This window comes from Tamandua tetradactyla, chromosome 18 (genome assembly GCF_023851605.1).
Source record: "Tamandua tetradactyla isolate mTamTet1 chromosome 18, mTamTet1.pri, whole genome shotgun sequence".
NCBI lineage: Eukaryota > Metazoa > Chordata > Mammalia > Pilosa > Myrmecophagidae > Tamandua > Tamandua tetradactyla.
The window spans coordinates 71,344,473-71,369,289 of record NC_135344.1 but is presented as its reverse complement, the minus strand read 5'-3'; the positions used below and the strand labels follow the sequence as shown (position 1 = coordinate 71,369,289).

The 24,817-nt window shown below is 38.3% G+C and overlaps 1 protein-coding gene across 8 annotated transcripts in view; it reads right to left on the bottom strand.

Moving 5' to 3' along the window:
* Window positions 1-24,817, bottom strand: part of PTPRM (protein tyrosine phosphatase receptor type M) — an 823,739-nt gene that overhangs the window by 429,543 nt on the left and 369,379 nt on the right. For all 8 annotated transcript variants that reach the window (XM_077135947.1, XM_077135946.1, XM_077135945.1 and 5 more), the window contains exon 5: window positions 12,654-12,769. In XM_077135947.1, coding sequence (XP_076992062.1) covers window positions 12,654-12,769 — 116 coding nt within the window. The remainder of the gene's footprint in view (window positions 1-12,653; window positions 12,770-24,817) is intronic.

Below are 24,817 nucleotides of genomic sequence, written 5' to 3'. Positions count from 1 at the left end.
CCGTTGGCTTCAAAACTGTAATTATGGCACTGGAGAGGGTGGTGACTGTTATCAGTTGAATTGAAAAGACAAGACTAATCAGTCATAAATGGGGCCGACAAAAACATTGCTTTTTTTCCCCATTCAGTAGGCCATAACACATACAACTCTCTCATAGCATGGCTGAAGGCTAAAGATGCAAGATAAAAGGACGTCAAGAACCCTGCAGTCTTGAATTTGAATTGGAATTAACACTATGAACACAAGACATGTGTCATCTTTAAATGTGTGCTATGCACACATGCATATATATCTTAGTTCCATCCCATGGAAAGATCCAGAAATAATAAGCTAGTAGCAATGAGTGCAACTAATGCTCAGACTATAATTTCTAATTATCATTTCCTGCTGAAAAGGAACCAGGGTTCCCTGAGGACATGGCTAACTCCAAGTCTAAAACAGGAAATGGAAAATATAAGGCAGGATCATGTTGTCACACTAAAGAGCCATCAGCGAGGACACAAGAAGGGAGACACAGCCCAAGTAAACCTCAGGGTCCAGGAACAGAAAGTGTGAGCAGCAATGAACATAAGAAGTGTCGTGGACTTAAACATACCAAAGGTGTTTAAATTCACGAGTCGATGATGATGATGAAATAACAATAATTTAACAACCAGATTGGCCTCTTCTAGATGATGCTGGTGAAACTTGTTATTTTGAAAACTTGCTTAAAAAAAAGGAAATGGATCGAGCATTTATACCATCTTCCATTAATGAGTTATACACACCAGGGCAACCAAATAATTGATACAGGAGAGCCTTTCTTTATAGATGTAGTCCAGCTACGAAAGCCAGAAGGGCTGGCAGGGCTGGAATAGCACCCTTCTGCAGACCCTAATGAACTAATGAATCTAGGCTATGTCACCAGTGGCTAATATCATAAAAAGAGACACAATTTGCAAGAAACACATAGTCAGAAGAACATATTAAATGGCACTGCAGGAAGGCAACAACAAAACCCAAAACATGGGAAACTAAGGACAAACAGTTTGAACAATTACAACCACCCTTGGATGGAGAATTTAAAGATACAAAAGACTCATCCACTTGCGAAGTCTGAACTTTTTTTCAATCCCAATTCAAGCAAAGTGCAGAAAAGAAAAGATATAAGAGAGTCCAGGCAATATGAGCACTGATTATATATTTTTCTAGTGCTAGTTATGTTGCTTTTTTTCTTAAGGGCTCTTTGAATTCTAGTGCTGGAGTTGGCAAACCGCTCTCTGGTGTCCAAATCCCGCCTGCTGCCCCTAGGTTTACAGCTCATAAGCCAAGAATGTTTTTTACATCTTTCAACAGTCAGAAAAATCAAAAGAAGAGTAATATTTTGAGATAATGAAAGTTACATAAAATTTGAATTTCAGTGTTCATAAATAAGGTTTGATTGGGACACAGCAATGCTCACTCATTTGCGTGTCATCTCTGACTGCTTTCAGGCTACAACAGTAACTGACACTGGCTCACAAAGCCTAAAATATTTACTATCTGGCCCTTTATTGAAAGAGTGCTTTAGAGAAATATACCGAAACATTTACAAGTTAATGATTGGGACTGCTTCAAAAACATCAGAGGAGATGCTGGTGGGATTCTAGATGAAATGGCTGGCCATGATTGTTAATTGTTGAAGCGGGGTGGTAGGTTCATTAAGTTCATTACGTTATTCTCTCCACCTCTGTAAATAATGACAATCTCTATAATAAATGTAAAATAGAATGTTTTCTTCAAAGGAACAATTCAAGACGAGCTTTCAATTTTGTATTTTTGAAGGACTGTGAGTATTTTCCCAGGAAAGCAGATGGTTTTGCTTTTGCCTTACAGGTAGAATGAGCAATGTGAAAGTAGAATGAACAATGACAACATCAACCACCTTGATTTGCTTGAAGCCACCACTTTATCCAGGGGATTATGAAGAGGAGGAAGGAGCCCACAGAGCTCAGTTGACATACCATTCACTCTCTATGGTGGTGACAATGGCCTTAGCCCTTTTGAAGAAAGAAAACTGCAGCCAAGAAGTCAAGGTCTGGTACAGAGTCTGCTGGCAGTCACCAGATACCCTAGCTCTTGCACAGACCTCCTGTTCTCGAGGTTTGCTGATTAACTGATCATTGCCCAAGGATGCTTTGCCCTGATTAACCCATGCAGCCCCTCACCGAACCCTTTCTTAAACATCCATATAAGCCACTTTCACATTTTCTGAGAAGAACCCCCAGCTGTTGCTGCTCCATAAACACGCTGCTCTTGATCAATAAAAACTTCCTTCTTGCTTTACAGAAAGTTTCCTTCTGCTACTTCTTTCATCAACAATTCCTATGCTATATTGAAGGGGAACCATGTAGGTGTCATTCACTTCCTGAAAATGACTCATGTCCTGTATGGTGGTAAAGATACCACCAGAATGGAAGAGCACATGGATTAGTCTCAGGGAAGCCCATGCATGTGGCAGCCACCTTCGTCTGCAGCAAGAATTACCTAACCTAGCACATAGCCAGCATGAGATAAAAATTTCAAATCTTTAAGAATAAATAGAAACTCCCTTAATTTACCACTTGTCCTTTCTGTTCAGTGGACATCAGTTCTTAAAACAGAGACAAAAGTAATTGTTATTACTCTTGGCAACAGACTTCTCTTTCCTTTGACTAAAGAAGAAAAAAGGGTGATATTTTTATAAGTAGGAGAGATGTAAAAGAGAATAATGGTCTGTGTCAGAATTTCAAAGATCATTCTCTTTTGCAACCGCCCCGAGAGATGACTACAGCTTCACTTCAAACTGTGTCACACCAGCAGAAGTACGGTGATTTGTTCTCCATTCTACTTATGAGGTCTTTACATTCCGAAATTAAAACTCATCAGAACTTGTCAAATTTTCTTTTCATCCCTGGGAAGGACCTAAGTAAACTCTTTTCCTAGTATATAATTCCAGATTCACAGATTGGAAAGTGCCTAGGACTTTCAGAACCATCAATGAAGACGCATAAAACATTCTTGCTAAGCTTTTTTCCATGCTTTCCTCACTTTCCAGGAAAATGAAACAGAGGAGGAAAATGTTAGAGACCCTAACAGCATCCACACTCCCCAAAACCTTCACTCGGAAACATGTATTACAAAAATGACACAGAAGAGATAAAGAGTCTGTGTTCTCAAGCCTCAAGCATAGAAATTCTGGAGCAGGGGCCATCTCTGTCTCCCTTCTAATAGTACAGCCTCTGACACTGAGAAGTAAGAGAAATGAACTTTTTAAAGAACATAAGAAAAGAAACAGAGCAAATGCTTTCACAGGATTTATGGTTCTTGGGTCCAAAGCAAGCAGTCCTAAAGGTCAGTAGCTGATGCCTAGCTCTTCTGCCGTCAGAGTGAATCATACTGACCCACAATTTTCCAATGACAATTTCAAATCCTGGATCAGAAAATGTAAGATTACTGTAGCTGAGAAAATCCACTTGCTGCTCTAGCTTTTCTCCCTGCATCCTAGATGAAGCATCAGTGCCTTACATCTTCTTTGACTGAGTTAGATAATATCACAAAGCAAAAGCTATTAATTTCTCCCAGAATCTCCCTAGACATGTAATACTGTTTCATCAATATAAAATAAATCTTTACCTTTAAATTACAGTAATCTGAAATCATTTTAAGTTAAAATGCATAGTATATGCCTCAAAGGCTTTCAGTGGTTTAAGTCTGAATGTTCAGTATTACATCATATATATGGATATTTAACTGACTAAAACAATAATGGATGGGATTTTAACCACTTAAAATTTTAAAGAGCAAATGGTTCCTACAGCAACTGAAGACAGCCTTCTTTGTGCATTCCTGGCATTTTCCATGATGGTAAGTGATGAGAAATTTATGTTTTAATATATATGGTGTAAAATACCCAAGTTAAGTCTGCCAAGGGAACCATAATTTCACTTCTTTACAAATCGCTTTGTGGCTTTTATACATAATAACAAAATTGTTCTGACATATAGTTGTGATTTTTTTGCCTCATAATCTACAGATGAAACTAAAAGCCACCATGAAAAGCTGACTAAATAACGCATTCCTGAACATAAAAGTCAAGGCAACTTTCCACGGACAGGGACACAATTTTAATTTTAAAATCTGATAATGGCTGTCATTTAAATTGCTATATGATGTTTATGAATCCATGAGGAAAAGTTCTAGGTCTCTCTCTGCATTATGCAAGAGACATTATGGTATAATTGTCAAGGGCATAAATTCTGGAGTTAGAAGACCTGGGTGCAATTTGTTACCAGCAATCTGGTAACAAGCAATTCCCTTGGGGGAATCACTTAAACTTCCCAAGTTTAAGTTTCCTTGTATCTATTAATCGGTAAAGGGAAGAGCTCTTGTTTAGGGATCAAGAAATTTAAAAATGCCTGAAAATAACCTAGCAAAGTACCTGAGCACTGGAGGGCAAACAGAATTATAATTATCTTTTTTTATTCCAGACACATATTTTTATTTCAAACATACTAGTGTAAAAACAATTGGTTTCCCGGTGCCTGCCTATGCAAAAAAGTAAACATTTTTTTAAAAAGTAAAAAACTATTGGTACTATTTATACATTTTTTTATTCATTCACAAGTCAACTTCTACAGCAGGTTGGAGTAGTTTTCCTTAGGAGAATCTTGTCTTTTTTTTTTTTTTGCATGGGCAGGCATCGGGAATCGAACCTGGATTTTTGGCATGGCAGGCAAGAACTCTGCCTGCTGAGACACTGTGGCCTGCTCTGAGGATCATTTTAAGTTAGAGAAATCTCAAGATTTTTTTTTCTCTCAAAAAATGGTCTAAAATGATCTGTTCTCAGGAAAGGAATGTAAGACAAATATCTGCTGGTGAAAAGTACTTTTTTCACATTTTGTTAATTCATACTCAGCTAAGTGGACTTACATATCAAATTCTCAAAAGAAAAAAAATATTTTTAGGCCAACAGCTATGAGATGAAAAAAAACCATAAGTGATTTTTTTTTTGTAGAAAATTAAGCTCCCCAAATTAAGAGCACATATTGAATGATATTCCTCTTTAAAAAATGAGTGGAGGGTGGGCCACAGTGGCTCAGCAGGCAAAGTTCTCACCTGCCATGCCAGAGGACCTGGGTTCAATTCCCGGTTCCTGCCCATGCTAAAAAAAAAAAAAAAAAATCAGTGGAGTAGATTTCCTACATACATTACAGTGACATAAGTCTGTTATCATGGTAAGAACTCAAAATGCATTCTCTTTATAAGGGGTGTATTGCAAAGTCCTTTAAATTAACTGAGGTCCTATGCAAGGAAACAAAAAAAGAATTGGAAGAAAAGCCTTACAACATAGAATAAAAAGACAACAACAAGGGTACAGAAATGAAGCTTTAGGAGAGATGACATATTGACCCCATTTGCTGCTGAAGCAAAATTACCCTAACACCTGCCTGTTTATGTAAATCAGTTTTTGCAACTCTGCAAGATATTTGCTGTATATTCTGAAACGGCAGAAAAGACACTACCAGACTTGTAATATCCCTCTTTTCATCAAAGAGCTTCCCTCTGGAGATGGACTGTAGGTCGAAAGCAAGCCTTCCAGAAAGAAGAAACAGCTTCCTGGCTTCCTTTGTACCTGTTCTCCTAGTCCATTTGTGGGTGTTGGCAATTCCCCTGGGAAGATATGTGGCTGTGTCATGCAGTCAATAAGCTAAGTGCCATTGCCAGGTTGTTCCTAAGCACTGGTTTCATGGCAGGCACCATACTAGGAACCGAAGTGCATTAATGTTTTTATTATTCCCTTTCCTGTGAATTGATCCATGTTATGAAATTCTTTTTTTTGGGGGGGGGGTGTGCATGGTTCGGGAATCAAACTTAGGTCTCCCGTATGGAAGGGGAGCATTCTACCACTGAACCTTTCATGCACCCCTATGAAAATCTTTTTAAGATGCTCTTCTAGACCCTTATTCCTAAAATCCCATGCTTTGTTTGCTCAAAGGGTAAAACTCATTTATATTGTGTTATGATGGATTTCTCAGTTAACCCAGATATTTTCAAGGAAATCTGAGAATATTGGGTTAAAGGCTAATATAATTTGAAATGCAAGATCACTCATTATCTCAATGAAGAAAAATGTCCAAATGACAAAATTCATTAACTAGTAAATTAATGAACATACTACAAATTGATTTTCACTAACAAAATGGAGGTATTTTTAATAAATGCCATAATAATTGGATAGATAGCCATGTTAAAGTTTCCTAAATTTTCTGGGCTTCAGTTTTCTCATTAGTACAACAAAGAACTTATTAAGATTTGAGGATTGTTTCCAATTCAGAAGTTACATGATTTTGTGATTTTAGAAATAAGCCATTTAAAAATGAAAGGAACCTTGGGGTATAAGGGTAGTTTAGCAGTGGAATTCTCGCCTGCCATGTGGGAGACCCGGGTTCGATTCCCGGCTTATGCACTTTCCAAACAAACAAACAAAGAAAGCAACTAAAACAAAGAAAACAAACAAGAAATTCAATAAATGATGCTGCAACAACGGGGATACTTACATGGAAAGAGAATGAAAGGTGACCCCCTCATACAGGAGACAAAAAAAAAAAAATGATAGGGACCTCTAAAGTCTGTCAATAGAAAATTATTATTTTCCAGGAGTTTTTTGCTTGCTGTTTGTGCTCTGCCATTTGTCCTGAAGGCTAAATTATTTTCATTGCCAACCTATATCAGGGTTTGATGTTACAGCCGAGTGAGAAAAGCAAGGAATGGGGGGGGGGGGTCTTAGTAATGCATCAGAAATGAAAACTTGGTAATTCTACTCCTAGATACATACCTCAAAGAACTGAAAACAGGGACTGAAATTCTTGTACACAGATGTGCATAGCAGCTTTGTTCACAATAGCCAAAAGGTGGAAGCAACCCAAATATCCATCAACCAGTGAATGGATAAACTAAATATAATGGTATATTATTTGACCCTAAAAGGGAATGAAACGCTGATATATGTGAATCCGGAAGACATCATTGAGTGAGATAAGCCAGACACAAAATAATGAATATTGTATGGTACACCTCTTGGATGAAGCGGCTGGAACAGGCAACTTCACAGAGATGGAAAGTAGATTGAAGGCTACTGGAGGATAGGAGGTGGGTGGGGGTGGGGCAGAAGCGGGGGGAGCGAGGAAGGCAGAGTTATTGCACGATGGGCGCAGAGTTTCTGTTCTGGGTGATAAAAAAGTTCTGATAATGGATGGTTGTGATAGTAGCACCACATTGAGAATATAATTAATAATCACTGAACTGTGCACTGAAAATGGCAGATTTCATGGAATGTATGTTTCTATAATAAAAATTAATTAATTACAAAACAAAACAAAAATCCCTGGGAACCAAAAAAATGTTTTAAAACCAAAACGTAAACAGGGACGTTTCATAAAGGCCAAAACTGGGACAGATACCCATGGAGCAGGTTGGCCAATGGGCCACGTTCCCTGGAAAATGATATGCACAATTTATCTTCAGATGTGCATGCATCAGCACGAGCTTTGGGTATCAACTTCCATTATTGTAAAGCCGAAATAGTATGATAAGTATTCATTCCCCAAAGAAAATAGAAAACACGGGAAAATAAACTTTGAAGAAATAACAATAGTGTTAATCTAATCAAGCACAGCATAAAGGGTAAATGATGGAATAAAAAACATGTAACAGAAACTGCCCAGAAGCAAATGATATGGAAGTATGATAAAAGAAAAGCTAGAATCCCATTTTTTTCTCAGTACTTTATACATACATACTCTGAAATATTTTCAAGATGTACACTCAACAAGTGAGAATAACAGGAAATACAATAAACCACGTTTGGGCTGCTGGAATGATTTCCACAAATACTTTTAATTGAGTATGTCATATGGTTACAGTTTATGTTTATATGTATAGACTGCCATATCTGATAGTACATAGCATGTATCTTTAAGAAATTCATTGCATCTCAGTTTTGCACTACACGAAACCAGTTCTGTTTTTCTATTTTAGATTATCCACAGATGTTTTTATTTGTTTGTTTTTGCATGCTGTTTGTCAGGGGTCACATTTCATTCTTTTTCCATGTGAGTGTCCTGTTTTTGCAACTCCATTTGTTGAATTTCTGTTTGTTTGTTTTGGGAAGTGCATGGGCCAGGAATCGAACCCAGGTCTCCTGCATGACAGGTGAAAATTCAACTATTGAACTACCCTCGCACCCCATCTGTAGGCGTTTTAAATACCTTGCTGTTGTAATGATGGATGCTCATAGACTGTGTCTTATTTTGTTCTATATTTTACAGAAACAGGTTCCATATTGGCAATAACCTATGTGGCCCACCGATGTGACAAACAAAACATAAGCAGATAGGATACATTCTGTTCATCATAAACATTTCACCTTTATAGTGTCATTATCAGATTTCTTTGTTCTTATTATTGAAAGATTCTGACAGTGGCCATATTTGATCTCTATTCTAAGCATTCAAACTCTTGGCCAATTTTCAGAGATAAGCATCAGTACATACATGCTGTGTATACAGATTCTATTTCTATGGTTAGGAAGGCCCCTTGATTATTATTTATTTGATTTTGTTAAATTCGAAGTCTTCCAATAAATGTCAAGTTTACATTGACTCTTCCCCTGTGTTTGGGATAGAAGGAGACAGCATGTTGTAGTAGAAGAATTGGTGGTGAAGGGAAAAGAAACTAGCTGTTCAGCTATATCCTATTATTATTTCCAGCTATTTCCCTCTGTGACCTTGGACAATCCTGAACCTCAAAATCCTCATCTAATGGCATTTCAGGCTAATTCCATGAAACTATGGCCTGTGCAGACGTTCATGGTGGAACTCAAAGGATTGTAAATGATTATACTCAAAAACCTTGATGCCCTCAAATAAAAGGTGCATTATTAATTTCTATTTTTGACTCACTATTGGAGAGATTCTGATTACAGAAAATTTTACAAATATTTTTTCTCATTCTCCTTTTCGGTCTAGATATCATAATTATTTTGAGCATCCAAGTGAGTTGATATACAGAAAAGCATTTGGGAAAAAGCTATAACATTATAGTAACAAGGATGAAATTTCCACATTCAAATGTCTAGATGAGACATAGTCAATTATCATGCAAGTTTGATTCAACTCAGTTTCACTATTACGGGTTTAGTTTCCCCTTAAAGAATGGCCATAGTCAAAGGACTTGAGGGTACATCAAGACGGTGAAAATGACTCGGTGAAACCATCACTTATTGTAATCTTCATCCTCACTGGAAAACTACTCCATGTAGTTCTATTAATCTACAGATTAATAGAAGGACACTGGGCTTGTTTCATAATCTGATAATAAAATAAATCTCTCTCCACAGAACGCTGCTCCAACCACGGGAAATAAAACACCTAACAGTAAAATTATCCTAACATCACAAATATTCACAAACCAAATAGCATTTGAGATTGCATGATAAAGCAGGAAGGGCATTGGTGGATTGACTATGAAAACATTCACAATGCTAGAGTTCAAATTTAACAGAAAAAAAAATAATAAAAGGGATCTGGTCCATTGAAATTTTAACGAGAGCTATAAGGAAGCTACAGCATGCAGGTGGCTGAGTATGCTTTATGTCTTCCTTTCTCTTTCCTAACCTGAATATGTGTTACCTTTTGTTACAACCGAGTGGTTTTCAGGCCTGGATGCACATTGGAATCACCTAGGAATCCTTTGTAAAATGTTGAACACTGTGCCCCTCCCCAGACCAGCTAAATGAGAATCTGTGGGATGGGACCAGACATTTGTTAAAACTCCTTAGGCATGCTATAGTGGAGTCAGGGTTCAGAATTCTACTTTTAGATCCTTTTTCCAAAGCAGTAGTTAGATTTTCATACAACTGAGAAATTCTCTTTAAAACTAAGTCTCCCACTGTAATAGGAAATAGAGATTCCCAACCCCCAAGGAAGCACTCAAGTTTAAGTGGAAGGCTCCCCAGCTGAGGATATTTGCGAAAACAGAAAGAGCAAATTGTGGTCTCAAGTTGCCTGTGAATTCTTGGAAATATCTTAGATGACTTGTGAAGACTCTGTGAGAGTAGGCTTTATGCTGTCTACTCTCAAGTAATAACACAAATATCAAGAGCAAGAACATTTTCCTGAAAACTTAAGATTTCTGGAGTTAAATTAAGGATGACAAGACTAGTTTTGTTTTAAAAAGGTCGTTGTTTCATACAAATTTCAATTAAAAATAACTGCCTGGTCGTTATTCCCATAAATAGCCAATCCTTGGTCAAGTTAAATATCAAACAGCTACTAATTGAGAAAACAAGTTAGAGTTTTTCTAACATCAAGAATTTAAAATGACTTAGAAGTGGGATAAAAAGAAAGAAGAAATATATGCTAAATAGTGAAGGCCAAGGCAGAAAAACCCTCTAACATGGAGATTACAAACTTTTATAGAAAAGGCAAAGGTAAAAATGGTTTTGGGACACGCAGCACCAGTCCTTTGCACACATCCTTCCTTCCTTCCCGGGGAGGGGGGCCTCCAACGGGACAGGAGTAGGGCAGGAGCACAGAGGGGGGCACCAAGCAGGAGGTCAGGGCAGTGTGTGCAGAGTGACTAAGAAGCCTACGCTCCAGAAGGTGTTCCCAGGTCGACAATAAGTTATCCACTAATCTTAGGCAGTCTCTTTGACTGTCTGCTAACTTCCAAGAAATGTAGGGATGCAAAGGACTACATGTTTGTAAGTATTTATGTTGCGATGGATAAAAGGAATAAACGATTTAAAAATTTCAGCATGCCATGCAAATGTAAACCATCACCCTCAAAAAACAGACTGTGAAGGTGGAGGGGTGGCACACAAAGTGGAAACACTCTTGAAGAAGTAAGAGCCACCATGAGATGTAATAGTATATCCAGAAGGTTTAAAACATGAAGGTTAGTCTCAACTCAGGCAACAGAAAATGAAAAATCAATCAATCAATCAATCCTGGAGGGAAAAACACAAAAAACCCACTACAGAATTTATAGTCCAGGTGGAAAAACAAATAAGCACTAGTCACGATGAAGTACGAGCGGCCTACACAGTACAGATTGAAAGGAAGAAACAAGAATGAAATTGGAGAATATTTTGGTGGGGGGGGCGGCAAACCTATAGTCTACAAAAGCACCCTAATTCTGGGTCAAAGGACAGGTAATTTCAGCCCACTCATTCTGTCACCGTCTGGGATATATCCACGGAGCCACTTTCCAAGCTGAAAGCACTGGTGGAATTGAAAAGACGGTAAAATTGTCGTAGCTGATCACACTCAAAACACATATTTAAATGGTCACAATAAATGAAACATTCTTAATTTTCAAGTCTATAGCTGTTTCCGTAGAAAGTCATATTACAGAAAGGCCTATGAACTTATTTTTGTTTCCCTCTTGGGAGTTCTTTAAAAAAGAGGAAGAGACCTGACAAAACCTGACAATTTTGGGGACTGGAGAGTGACCCCCATGAAGACATGCTCAAGTCTTACTCTGCAGCGCTGTGGGTGTGAACCCATCTGTACATGTCACTTGAAGATTAGTTATTTTTAGGTTAATTGGACTCATTTGTGAACAGGAACTTCAAGGATGTTATTCCTTTATCTATCTATTTATTTTTTGTGGAGGGGCTAAGTACAAAGGGGCACATGGGCACTTTTATTTGTTTCCAAGTTATCATTTATTTTCAAATTGTAAGGCTGTTCAAATGAACTGGCCAATCCATCTTTCACACATTTGCATTTGTGAAATGTGGGTTGTGAGGCTGGTAGGGAAGGACAACAGACTCAACCAGGTCCCGAAATGGGTCTGATTAGTAGGCCAAGAAGTGCCGAGTTCTCTGCTACTTGGTTACACTGAGGAAGTAAGAGAAGAGGAAGTACACAAATGGACGTAAGTGAGAGGAAGCCACCCAAACAGGAGTGCCCACAGGAACGAGATTCAGATCGAGGATGGTTTTCCTGTGATTCATAATTCAAACTCCCACAAGGATGTTATTGAGATGTTACTGAGATGAGGCCGAATTGAATCAAGTGGACTTTACTCCCTATGAGCAGTGGCAGTGCAGACTCAGGCCAAGTGAGGGAGAGCCCCGGGAGGAGACCAGGCTCAGCATGCGACAGAGCAGAGATGCCAGCCATGTAACTCCAGGGACTGCAGCAAGACAGCACCAGGGTGCTACAGACTCCAGGAGAAAGCATGGCCTGTTGATTCCAGACTTCCAGCCTCCAAAACCATGAGAGAGCAAGCTCCTGCTGCTTAGGCAACCCACTTGTGGCCTATTTGTCATAGCAGCCCTGGCAAACTAACACGTACTCCTAGTGTTACTAGGAGTTACTCCTACTCCAAAAGTAGTTTAACAATCAGACCTTCAAAACAAGATGGCTAAGAAGAAACAAAGGAAAATGAGAATAGAAATTCAAAATAGGTCTGTGGAGAAAAATAATTAGCTTATCCAGAATTCTCAGTCTGGCTACATGTTAATGAAGCGGGGAAGGAAGTGAAAAAACTGTACAAGACCATCAGCCCTGCAACAGCAACCTGCCCAGAGCCCGCTGTCCCCGTTCCCTCCTCAGAGGGGTCCCATCCCTCGTGCACGGCCGTACCTGCAGCCAGAGCCTGTCCCCAACCACGGTCCTGCCGATGGCACTGCACTGGAAGGTGGCAAACTGGCCGGCGTTCACTTCTACATTCTGAATCCGCAGGAAATGGGGAGTTCTGGCTGCAAGGAAGAGAAGAATGAAAGATATTAAAGACAGAGACTGGAAACTATTCCGGGTGTCTTTTTGAGGCTATCTGCAATTCTAGATCTTTCCGTCCCATTCGTTTTTTGGAGAAAAATAATGCTTTTGATTTTAAGGGCTTTCAAGATTTCACTCTAATGGTAAAAGCTATCAGGGGAGGTTTTGGTGTGCTTTGAAAGGAAAAAAAATGCTGAGCATTCTGGGATACGACCAAACAGAAAGAAGATATTTTATTGTTCCTGCTGTGCAAATTATCATAGCTCAGCGGTTCCTTTATAATAACAGATTTGTATTAATAAAGATTATACTGAAGCCTAATTGAGGCTTTGAACAGAAACATATTAGATATTTATACTAGCAACATGAAAAGAACAGTAAGAAGTTAAATGATGTTGTCAAGGAAACTTTTTTAACCCAAGTACAGAGCTGTGCGTAATATATATTTTAATACAACTAATTGGTAGGCAACATTGCTTGTATAATATTTTCCAGCTACCAAAAATACTATCCCTATAGACAAATTCTGTGAAATTACACAGGGACTGCCACAGCAAGGCAGTTTTTGCTGATTCTTATATCCAATTCAAGAAGTAAGGATGATTCAAATGCTAAATAGCATTAAACCAGAGACTATGTGTTGCCCATAAGGGACAGCTGTTTAAATAGAGGATAATTTTATTGGATGTGAGAAGCACAGACCAATTTCAATGTTACCCTGATAACATGACAAATCAGGATTTAAATTCCAGTGACAATTTCTACATTTAGGAAGAACATTCTCCTCTCACAACAAGGATACCTGGAGTGAAAGTGCAGCAAAGAGTGGGAATAGAGTGGGGGGAATTGTAAAGCAAAAATGCAGGACGATAATATTTTCTGGGAAGGTCAGATAAATCTGGATAGTAACTAGAATACTCTGTTTTAGGCTTTGCCAGCTTTCCCCAATTGCCAACCTGCCCTTAGGTCACCTCCATACACTATTCAGAGGAGGGTACCCCATCAAGAGTTACCCAAATATTGTAAACTAGCACTAACGTCATTTGAGCAGAACATAATTAGGAATAGAAATAGGTTACTCCAAAAGAATTAAGAACTGCATTTTAACATCATTCTAGTTTGCTAGCTGCCGGAATGCAACACACCAGAGACAGACTGGCTTTTAATAAAAGGGGATTTATTTTGTTAGTTCTTCAGAGGAAAGGCAGCTGACTTTCCACTGAGGTTCTTTCTTACGTGGGAAGGCACAGGATGATCTCTGCTGGCCTCCTCTCCAGGCCCCTGGGTTCCAACAACTTTCCCCGGGGTGACTTCTTTCTTCATCTCCAAAGGCCTGGGCTGAGCTGCCAGTGCTGGGATGAGGAATGCCAAGCTGCTTAGGCTGTGCTACGTTGTGCTCTCTCATTTAAGCACCAGCCAATGAAGTCAAATGTCATTCATTGCAGCAGGCACACCTCTTAGCCGACTGCAGATGTAATCAGCAACAGATGAGGTTCATGTACCATTGGCTCATGTACCAGCAGCAACAAAACTAGGTATGTTCACCTGGCCAAGTTGACAACTGAATCTAACTACCACAAACATCAATAATGTGCAGGAAAATCCCAACATTAATATGGAGGCCGCTAATAATTCAGACAGTGTATTTGTGACGCTGAACACGCAAAGTGTTCTAAGTAAATTTTTGATAGTCTACATAACTATGGACTGGACAACATTAATGTAATATTCTATGAGCTATTTGTTTTCACTTAATCAAATTATCTCTTGCTCAAGAATAACATAATCTCATAGTTTGTAAAAAATCTTTGTAAGTCAGATTTCTCTTCTACTCCTTGATCCAGAAAAACAGAAAGATCCAAAATTATTAGAGGAGGGAGAGAAGCTAATGGTTATTTGAGCACTTGTGACAGAAACTTTCCCACTGAATTCTCATAACTGCTCTTGAGGCAGGTAGTTTCTCCATTTTCCAGGTGGGAAACTTGTGGGTACCTGGCTGATAAGTTTCAGAACCAGAATATAAACTCTGGTCTCTCCATTCCAAAGCCCCTGCACAGCTGTCTTGCTAAAACATCTGTCCCTGTTTATGCTTAGCTCTCTCTCTCCTACCTGGAAAGGCTCAGCTGTCTGCCCATTGGCATGTTAGCTTCCTTCTAGTCCCTTCTCAAATGCTGTCCCCTGCATGAAGCTTCCATGGATTCTCTCATTTTGTTGTTGCTGCAGTATTATGTAACCTCTGCCCTATATGTGCAATATTGCACTGACCCCCTTGCTTGCTGCTGTCAATCCGTTGTACGTGCAATGGCACTTGAAGTTAGTGTCTCACATGTAGCAGGCACTCAATGCAAAGGTTAAAGTGAATTCCTGCTGTTTAAGATTAACACAACCACACCCATATCTTCAAAAACTATTCACTTGAGACTTCTACTTCTGTAGAATTCTATTCTTCTACCCACCCCACCCACAATTCTGGTACAAATTCACAAACTTTTAGTACATAAACAATTTTATTTCTATTGCTATTTTCAGTTACCTATACCAGAGGTCACCAAGAGTCACAGAAATCATTAAGAACTTTGAGATTTGATTCAATTAACAGGTCTATATCGGAAGCTGTAAAGCAATTTTCTTGCCGAGGAAATTAAAGTGAAATTGATTATTATTCTTTTTCTAACCCAATATAAGTAGGGGCGGCCACTGCATTATATATGTCACATTAATTAGAAACCTTTTCAAACTTTTCCCCCGTGAAATAATTCTAAGCACATGTGATGCCTAACTATGTGGCTATCCTATGCTTTCTATATACCAGGAGAAACAAGAAACACAAAGGAAGTGAAAATCCCTCCGTGTGCCAGTGCATTTGTACAGCAGGAGATTTTAGCTGCTTCACATGAAATCTAAATTTGGTGAACAGAGCAGTTTATGGGCCCCACAGTCCCTACGCACATAAACAAATGTACACACCCCTGCAATTCTGGCTCCCTAACAGAAGGCTACATCCACTTCTGTCAGGCCCCCTGAGCCTTTGGGGTCTCCTGCTTCAAGAAATCCCTTAAGTCTTCTCCGTAAATGCTGAGCTGTTTCAGGATCATGTCACTTTTTGGAATACCCAGGCTTCCTGAGGGACGTCTTCTGCCAACACAGGCAACAACCCAGAGTAGAGCCATAACTCCCCAAGCCATAGCCCAAGACCTCAGTAAATAAAACAAAATAAGACTGAGGGAAATACAATACGATTTTTGAGATTCTTAGAAGAAGAGAACCTGTCAATGTCTATGCAAGGCCAGACTCAGCCAGCCATACTGTACGGAGCCCTTGGAGAAGCTTTATGGACACTCTGTCCCCACCAAAGTAGGCAGGGTCTGGGGGTTCCAGGGGCCCCAGAAATGGCAAACACAAGATGAGACTGCATGGCTGCAAGGTCGGCACCCAGACCAAGGAAATCAGTTCTTCACCCCAAAGAAAACAATAGCCTCTACACCCCATAGTTGGCTGGTGTAGCCACAGCAAGACAGAAGATGATAAGGGAGGCATGCCACCAGGTGTTAAATGCAACAGGCAACTGTTGTGGAATACAGTTTCGTCTTGCTTTCTAAAAATAGAACCCTGTAGTCTGGCGTAGGCGACACGGGATAGGTGGTGATTGGGAATGACAGCTAACTTCAAGTTCTGCAGAATTTATGGAGAGGGATGTTTCCCTAAGGTCAGAAAGGGTGGCATCAGCAAGATGACATCGCTTGGACCATGGGTGGCCTTTCGCAGGTGGGATGGGGACTCATGCACAAGGTCCTGCCCTTAGGAGTCACTCAGGACATGTCTGCTAAATGCATGTGAATAAGTGGAGGGACAACTGGCACTCTAAACCTTCTCTCAACTCTCCAGTTGTTTAATAGTGTGGTTTTCAAAGTTCTTAAGGCCCTTCATGGATCTCAGGGAGGGTAAGCACAGGCTTGGTAGCTCGTAGGTTCTTCACTAAGAAGCAGACAGGAAACCAGGACCTCACCCCAATCACCAGCCCCTCACCTGGTAACTACGCTGCACCCTTCCCTGCCCAGTTAGCCAGCTCTTCTACTCAACCTGCTTGAGGACGGACCTAAGAGGAGGATGATGCATTGGGGACTCACAGCCAAGCGTAGCTTATTGATTACCAGCAACCCTGACCTGCCAGCGATATGGTTGTTTTCTCAGAGCTTTTGGCCAATAGCCCAGACCTGAAGTTGCCTCTTTCCCTCAGCTAATGCTCCAACCAACGGGCATAAGATCTTTCAATCTGGCCTCACTGCATCTTCCCATCCCTCAAATGAACTTGAGCAGAAAAACCTCAAACTCCTCTTACTACAGGAAAATCACAAGGTAGTAATGCAAGTGAGTTAGCAATACATAATCATGGAATTGATCATTCAGCCCCAGGGCACTTCAAGTCATCAAAGCTAAGCCACTGATTGCACTATTTTTTATGCTGAGGATACTTTAAAACATATTTCAATAACCTCAAACGCCTAAGACCCCCAGCCTAGCAGTGTCATCCTTTAATGAACATCTGTATAAGATGCTTGAAAGCCCATCCAACATAGCTCAACTCTCCATCTCTGTGGAGGGCTGGATCATACAGCACATGCTCAGAAGCCCATGCCTTGCCTCGAGCTGTCCTGCCCATCCATCTCCTGAACTCCTTCTGCTCTCCTCTTGCCATGGGTCACCAACAGCAGGTGAGGTCTTGGGTCTTCTCTAACACTCCATGTGGGCATGGAGCCATCTTCCATGATGAAGTGGGTTAGCAGGGAGGTTACTGGGAGCTGTTCATCCCACTTGCTTAAGGGCGGCAGCAGTTCTGAGCCTGTGCTAAATGGCTGTTTAATATTTTGAATATCACTAGTGGTGTAACCCTGTAAAGTTAAGCTACTAGGAACTATGTTAACCAAGTCTCCCTTAAAAACCCATCAGAAAATCTCCACGTGCGGCCCACGTGTCTTAGTCCTTCGCATCTTATCCAGGACCCCACCTGGACTCCTTCTCCCTCCCACTTATTTAAATTTCTCCTTTCTCTCTCTTTCTCTCTTCTCTCTCTCTCTCTCTTCTCTCCCACCTCATTCCCCACCCCGCCAAAAACCTCAAAATCCTTCTTAATTTTCATATCACTACAATTTAGTTATCTTATACTTTCTCAACCAGAAGGGTTTTGTTTGGGTTATTTTTGGTGCCTTTGGCATATCAAGGTGTTTTTGGCAACAAAAGAGCTCTACATCTAAAATAAGTACCACTCCTCCTGTAGGCTGTAGAAATGCAAGAAGAAGATTTTTTTTTTTCCTATAGTACCTTTTCCAGGCTTCCTGTGATCATTAGAAGGAGATGCAGTCCCTATAGCGGTAATCACATGTTCTTAGTAGCACATGGGGAAAGCTAAAGTGAGTTTAGTTTGGAGCATCTAGAGCAAGCTTCCATCGACTAAAATCCTCTTCAGAAAATGAAATTCAAATCTTGGACTTCCAAGTTCACCCTTTTAAAGCATTTCAGGATAATTATTTTGGAAAAGCAAGGATGAGCTATCTAATTGTTTTTTATTTGTCATCAATACTATAGCATGCTTTTGAACTGTCTGGGAGAAACACAATAATATATAATATGTTACATTATATAATATGTTCTCCCAAATCTGAAACTGTCTCATGAAACAACTTGCCTGGACTGTCTCTATTTATATTTTCCTCCTACTAATATGACTGATATTTTTCAAGATGCCCATATTTGAAATTAATTTTCTCCTAAGATTTGTGATGTAAATATTTGTGATGTAAATATTTGTTTTTCACATTTAGAAAATATTTTCCACAGGCAACTTTAAAATATAGGACAATTAAACATTAAAATATAGAAAAAGTAAGAAAAATTAAGAAAACAATTTTTGAACCATCAGTAAATGTATTTCTAAGAAGGAACTTTTGAAATGTGCATGTATTTCTGCACATTTATTTTATTTTATTTTTACTTTATTCGGGAACATCCTGCAACCTGTTGAGGAAATGCATAGCATGCGGACCTAAAGTTTGGCCCTCTCAAGGCTGAAAAATTAAACTTTGATTCACCTAGGCTCACAATGAACTCAGGAATGTCATATAGATAATTTATTTGTACTAGGTGAGGAAACAGATAGAAAACAAAATCCTGACAACAGCTGAGAATGGGGAGGTAAGGAGAGAGTGGGTAAAGGTAAAAAAAAAATTTCTGTTGGAAATCAGAGAGCTGCCAGTCCCTGGTGGACCCCCCCAGCTCTGTGCTAGAGCAGCTGTGCCAGGCATATGCTGCTGCCTGGGGTTCCACTCCTTCCCTTGGGAGCATGGCACCTGGTTTCTGACTGTGCACAGTGGTCTCTAAATAGACCTTTGTCATTAAAGAAACTTTTCCTCCAATAACTTGGACTATCGGTATCTTTCTGCCTTTTTGTGGCACCCATTCACTTATTTTTTTTCCCATTCAACATGGTATTGTCAGTTTTCCCTTGTAAAATGTTCATCCAAAACAATTGTAAAGTCTGCTCAGTGTACATAAGTGTTTCTCAATCTCTGGCACTATCTGGAGACATTTTTGGTTGTCACAGCTGGAGGTGGGAGGTGGTGCTGGCATCAAGGCGACGGAGACCAGGGATGCTGCTGAGCATGCGTTCTCAGGACGGCCCCAAGCAAGGCACTTTGCAGCTCAAAATATCAGCCCAAAGGACCAAGGTAGAGAAACCTGGTACATCATATGGATGCACAAAAGTTACTGAAACCCCCCACTGTTGAACAATTGGGTTTGTTTCTTTTATACATAAAGCCAAGAAAGAAATGTTTCCATAATAAAATCCATGAGCATATTTTCCCCCTAAGTTTGAATGTTCAGAAATCGAATTACAAAGACAAAAGATAAATATTTTCAAAAGACTTTCAACACAAATTGTCAAAATCTTTTCCATAAAGCTTACAACAGTTTACATTTCTACCACCAGAGTATGAGTGTGTGGCTTTCACAACCTCCTTAGAATTACTAAGTATTAATTTATTTACTCTTTCTTGAGAAATGTATGGAATAGAAATACTCTGCTCTACCTGCGAACTTACGATACATATTTTGAACATAAGATGGTCATCTGAATGTAAGATGCTCTAGGTCTTTTCATGTACAGCAAGTTTATTTTAGCTTGGGAAGGTTGCTTTCCCAAGGGCCATATTTTCAGCAACAATAATCTGAACCAGGGAGAAATGCACAATGAAGCACATTCACAATGGAATTTACTAATAGAGTCACGGGACTGGGGTGCCTGTCAGAATATAAATAACATTTCCAATTTGGGGGCCAAAGATGTGATTGTGATATTCGTTCTTTTCTTTATCTACCTAAAAAAGACACGTTACACAGAACTTTAGAATTACTTGTGTGGTGGGATTAAAGAACGATAAAATAAGCATAAACCAATCATAGTATCTCATTTAGACCTTAATTTAAGGTCTAAAGAATTTATGCCTCTGTTTAAACTGTACTTTGGGAGAGCCTCCCTGGAACTGTGTACCAGCAGACTGATTGCCTTTGTCTGGGAAAGAACACTGCTTGATTAAGGAAAAAGCTGCCAGAAAAAATAATCTCGCAAAGATAATAACACACCTTGAAAGAAAACCAAGTGAAGACATTAAGCCAAACCTATTAAGCAGCAATACTTTTATAAGTAAATTATCCTTTTCAAATGAAAGACAATTGACCTGAATGGAAGACAGCAACTTATCCATCAGGATGAACAAAAAAACGGGATCTGGGAATTCCCAGATCAGTTTCTTCCTACAACTAGAAAGTCAGAACATCTGCTAATGGTGTACATAAGTTTTTCCAATCAATGTTAAAAACTTACATAACCATTCCAAAGTTCCAACATGCCTAGATTCTCCCTGATCTAGGGCCATAAATCCTAGAACCTTTTTCATATAGGGAACAGTTTAAGGCTGCTACTATTTTAGGTTTTGGATTTCAGCACATTTGTGTTCAAGAATCAGTTTATTAGCTCTGAATTTATGCCTACATTCCTTAACCTAAGTCTTAGAGTGATTTTGTTTTCCACTTGTCAAATACAGATTAAAAAAAAAGTATCCATTTCATGGGACTGATATGAAAATTAAACAAAAAGATACAGGTAAGGCATTTTATGTACCTGGAACTTAGAAAGTTCTTAAAAATGATCATTATTACTTAATATAACTGATCTTTCATTTAAAACTAGGAAAGATTCCAAGAAAAAGATCCCTACAGCAGACAAGTTTAGGTCTCACGCTGAGAGGTTTTCCGAACCCTGCCAAACCATTTTAATCGTAATACCAAGTAGACCACCTTCAGAATGGAAAATTTCATCCATCTCATATTCAAAAAGAAATTTTTTTTCTCTTTCTTCAGATTTATAGACCCATTTGTCTCCTCAATCTCCTTTCAAAATGCTATTCCAGCTTTCCTCTAAAATCTGTAGGAGTTCTAAAAACTAGATATCTTCCATGAATACCAAGCAGGTTTTTAAATATGATTCCCTTGTTTTCTCATTCCTGCCATATTCTGCTGCTTCTCACTAAGAAAATGGTTTTATAAGAATAGAGGTTTTCAGATATTAATTTATTTCAAATCAGCCTTTGATCCCAAAGCTAGGAATTATCATTGGTCAAGATGCAAATGTTGGAGATGTTTTATAATTATTTATTCTTCAAAGCCTGCATCAAAATAGTTGTAACAAAATCAGAGAACAGTAATTTGAAAGATCAAAGTGAAAGCTGAAGTCGGACAAGAGGGGGCTGTGTCCTAAGCACCTTTTATTTTACTTTATATTTTAATGAGATAGCATAGGTTGAGCTGGATGCCTGCCCCACTGCAAGGACAGTCAATCATTCTTCTATTTATGCAACATGTATGCATCTCAAACAAGGGGACAAACTGCAGCCAAAAGAACAGCCTGCTATTGCTTATGGCAACACACACAAAAAAACAGTATGTTTTGCATTTTTTAAATTTAAATTATGGACATTATTAAATCACCCCATAATAATACACGAATCAGTTTAAATAGTCAAGATTGCAATTTGTAGCTAACGCATATTGGTGGGCCATTCAGGACACAGTGCCTAATGCCAATAATTATAACAATAACAACAACAATAATATATACTAGCTACCATTTCATTGAGCTCTTATCATGTACTAAGCATTGTTCTTTAAATTATATGCATTAGCTTATTTAATCCCTATATCCACCATATAGAAAAGTATTATTGCTATTTTTTTTCTGTTATACAAATGGGGTTTTAGGTGCGTGGAGTTCAAGTAACTCTTGTGAGAAAGAGTCATAGGAAACTTTACTCTGAACATGTTTCTGGTCAAAATTGTTTTTGTTACACTCAAAAGTGAAGAATGGGTCTTAATGAGATAATTATTCAAGTGGAAAAACAGAGTCAACATTCTTATCAGAGAAAAATAAGTTTGGCCTTTCAGACAAATAACTTTTATATGAGGTCTACTGTATCTTCTTCAAAGAATTATACTCCTTTGGAGAAGAATCCAAGTTCAGTTTCTACATTTAAAATAAAATGTCAATTCTGTGTCCCAAGTACCTCTCAACCAAAGCACAAGAATCTGTCCTTAATCAGAAAACAATCCTAATTTTTAATTTGTCACTATTAAATTCTTATTTTAATCACACTGTTTAGTAAGCCTTCATAACAATCTAAATTTGGGAGTAGGCAAGCAATGCATAGCTATGTAAATATATCATTGGTGAACTGAACTTTGGATGCATTTTTTATTTTAAAATAAGAAAAATTATTTAACTTAGTATGCCATTTTGTGAACTTAGCAATACTTAAATGTTTGAAGAAATTGCTGACTTATTTCATATTATCAAAGTAGTAATGCAGAAGAGTCTTTGGTTTCCTATTCATTTATCTAATATACAGCACATGGATTAATCAGGAATTCATCTTATCACGTATTTAAGTTGGCACCACAATAATGGGTCATGAGTTGATATAATTTTTTAGATTTTAGAATTCAAGGCAACCTATACACAAATAATGGCAACATATAAAAAGGATTTATCTGAGGCATGCCAGGTAGGCTTAACATCTGAATATCAATTAATGTAACACAGCACATCAATAGAATAAATGACAAATACCATATCATCTGATAGACACAGAAAAAGCATTTGCTGGACTCTAAAACTCTTTTGTGATAAATACAATCACCAAACCAGGAATAAAAGGGAACTTACTCCCCAAAACACATGCATGTCCTAAAATGCACAGCCAACTTCAGACTTGATGGGAAAAATAACTGAAAGCATTCCTAAGATAAGGAACAAGGCAAGGATATCTGCTTTTGCCACTTTTCTTCAACATTGTAGTAGAAGTTCTAGCCAATGCAATTAGACAAGAAAAAGAAATAAAGGCACCTAGATTGAAAAAGAGGAAATAAGACTACCTTTGCTTGCAGATGACATAATCTTGAATACAGAAAATCCCAAGGATCCAAAAAAAAAAAATTAGAGCTAATAAATGGGTTCAGCAAATCTCAGGATATATGATCAATACACAAAATTCACTTACATTTCTGTATACTATCAATGAACTATCTGAAAATGAAATTTAAAAGCCAATTCCATTATAGTACCATCAAAAATAGTATACTTAGGAATAAATTAATAAAAGAGGTGTGAAACTAGTCATCTGAAAGCTACAGGTATTATTTAAAGAAAATTTAAAAGACCTAAGTAAAGGGAAAGACACCCATGTTCATGAGTAAGAAGACAATATATTCTTAAAATAACAATATTCCCCAAAGTGATATACAAATTCAAAGTAGTTCCTATCAATACCCCAGATAAATTTACTTACTTATTTTTTTCAAAAATTGACAAGCCAACACTAAGATTCATTCAGAAATTCAAGGGACCCAGAACAACCAAAATGATCCTGAAAAAAGTACAAAGTTGGAGAATTCACCCTTTCTGACTTCAAAATTTTCTACAAAGTTATAGTAATCAAGACTGGCAGAAGGACAGACATAGAGATCAATGGAATAGAATCGAGCAACTAGAAATCCCTTACATTCATGGTCAATCGATCTTCAACAAAGGTGCCATGAAAATTAAAGGGGGGGAGAATAATCTTGCAACAAATGATGCTGAAATAACTAGGTCTCCATATGCAAAAGATTCATGTTGTACCACTTCTCTATACAAAAATTACTCAAAAGAGACCTTAAACCAATTTATAAGAGCTAACACTGTAAAATCTTAAGAAAAGGCATAGGAGTAAATCTTTGTGACTCGGATTAGGCAGTCCCCTGAGATATAATACCAAAAGCACAAATGACAAAAGAAAACAATAAGAAATTGAACTTAACAAAATTGAAAACTTTTTTTCTGCAAATGCTGCCATCAAAAAAGTGTAAACCCACAGACGGGGTGAAAATATTTTCAAATCATATATCTGATAAGGGGACATATATCCAGATATATGAAGCACACTTACAACTTCATAATAAGAACATAAATGAACCAACTAAAAAAAATGGGGAAGGATATGAATAGATGTTCTCCAAAGAAGGTATGCAAAAATGGCCACAAGCTCATGAAAAGACTGCCAGCGTCTTAGCCATTAGGGAAATGCAAACTAAAATGACACTGAGATACCACTTCAAATTTGCTAGAATGGCCATAATAAAAAAAGACAGAAAGTAATAAGTGATGGTGAGAATTTGGAGAAAGTAGGGCCCTCACACACAGTTCTTAAGAATGTAAAATGGTGTAGTCAATTTGTAAAATAATACTGTTGTTCTAAAAATATATTAAACATAGAGATACCGTAGGCCCCAGCAATTTCAATCCTAGGTATATATCCAAGAGAATTGAAAACAAATACCTACACAAAAACCTGCACATGAATGTACAGAGCAGCATTATTCAAAATAGCCAGAAGGCGGAAACAACTGAAATGTCCATTAACTGATGAATGGAGAAACAAAAA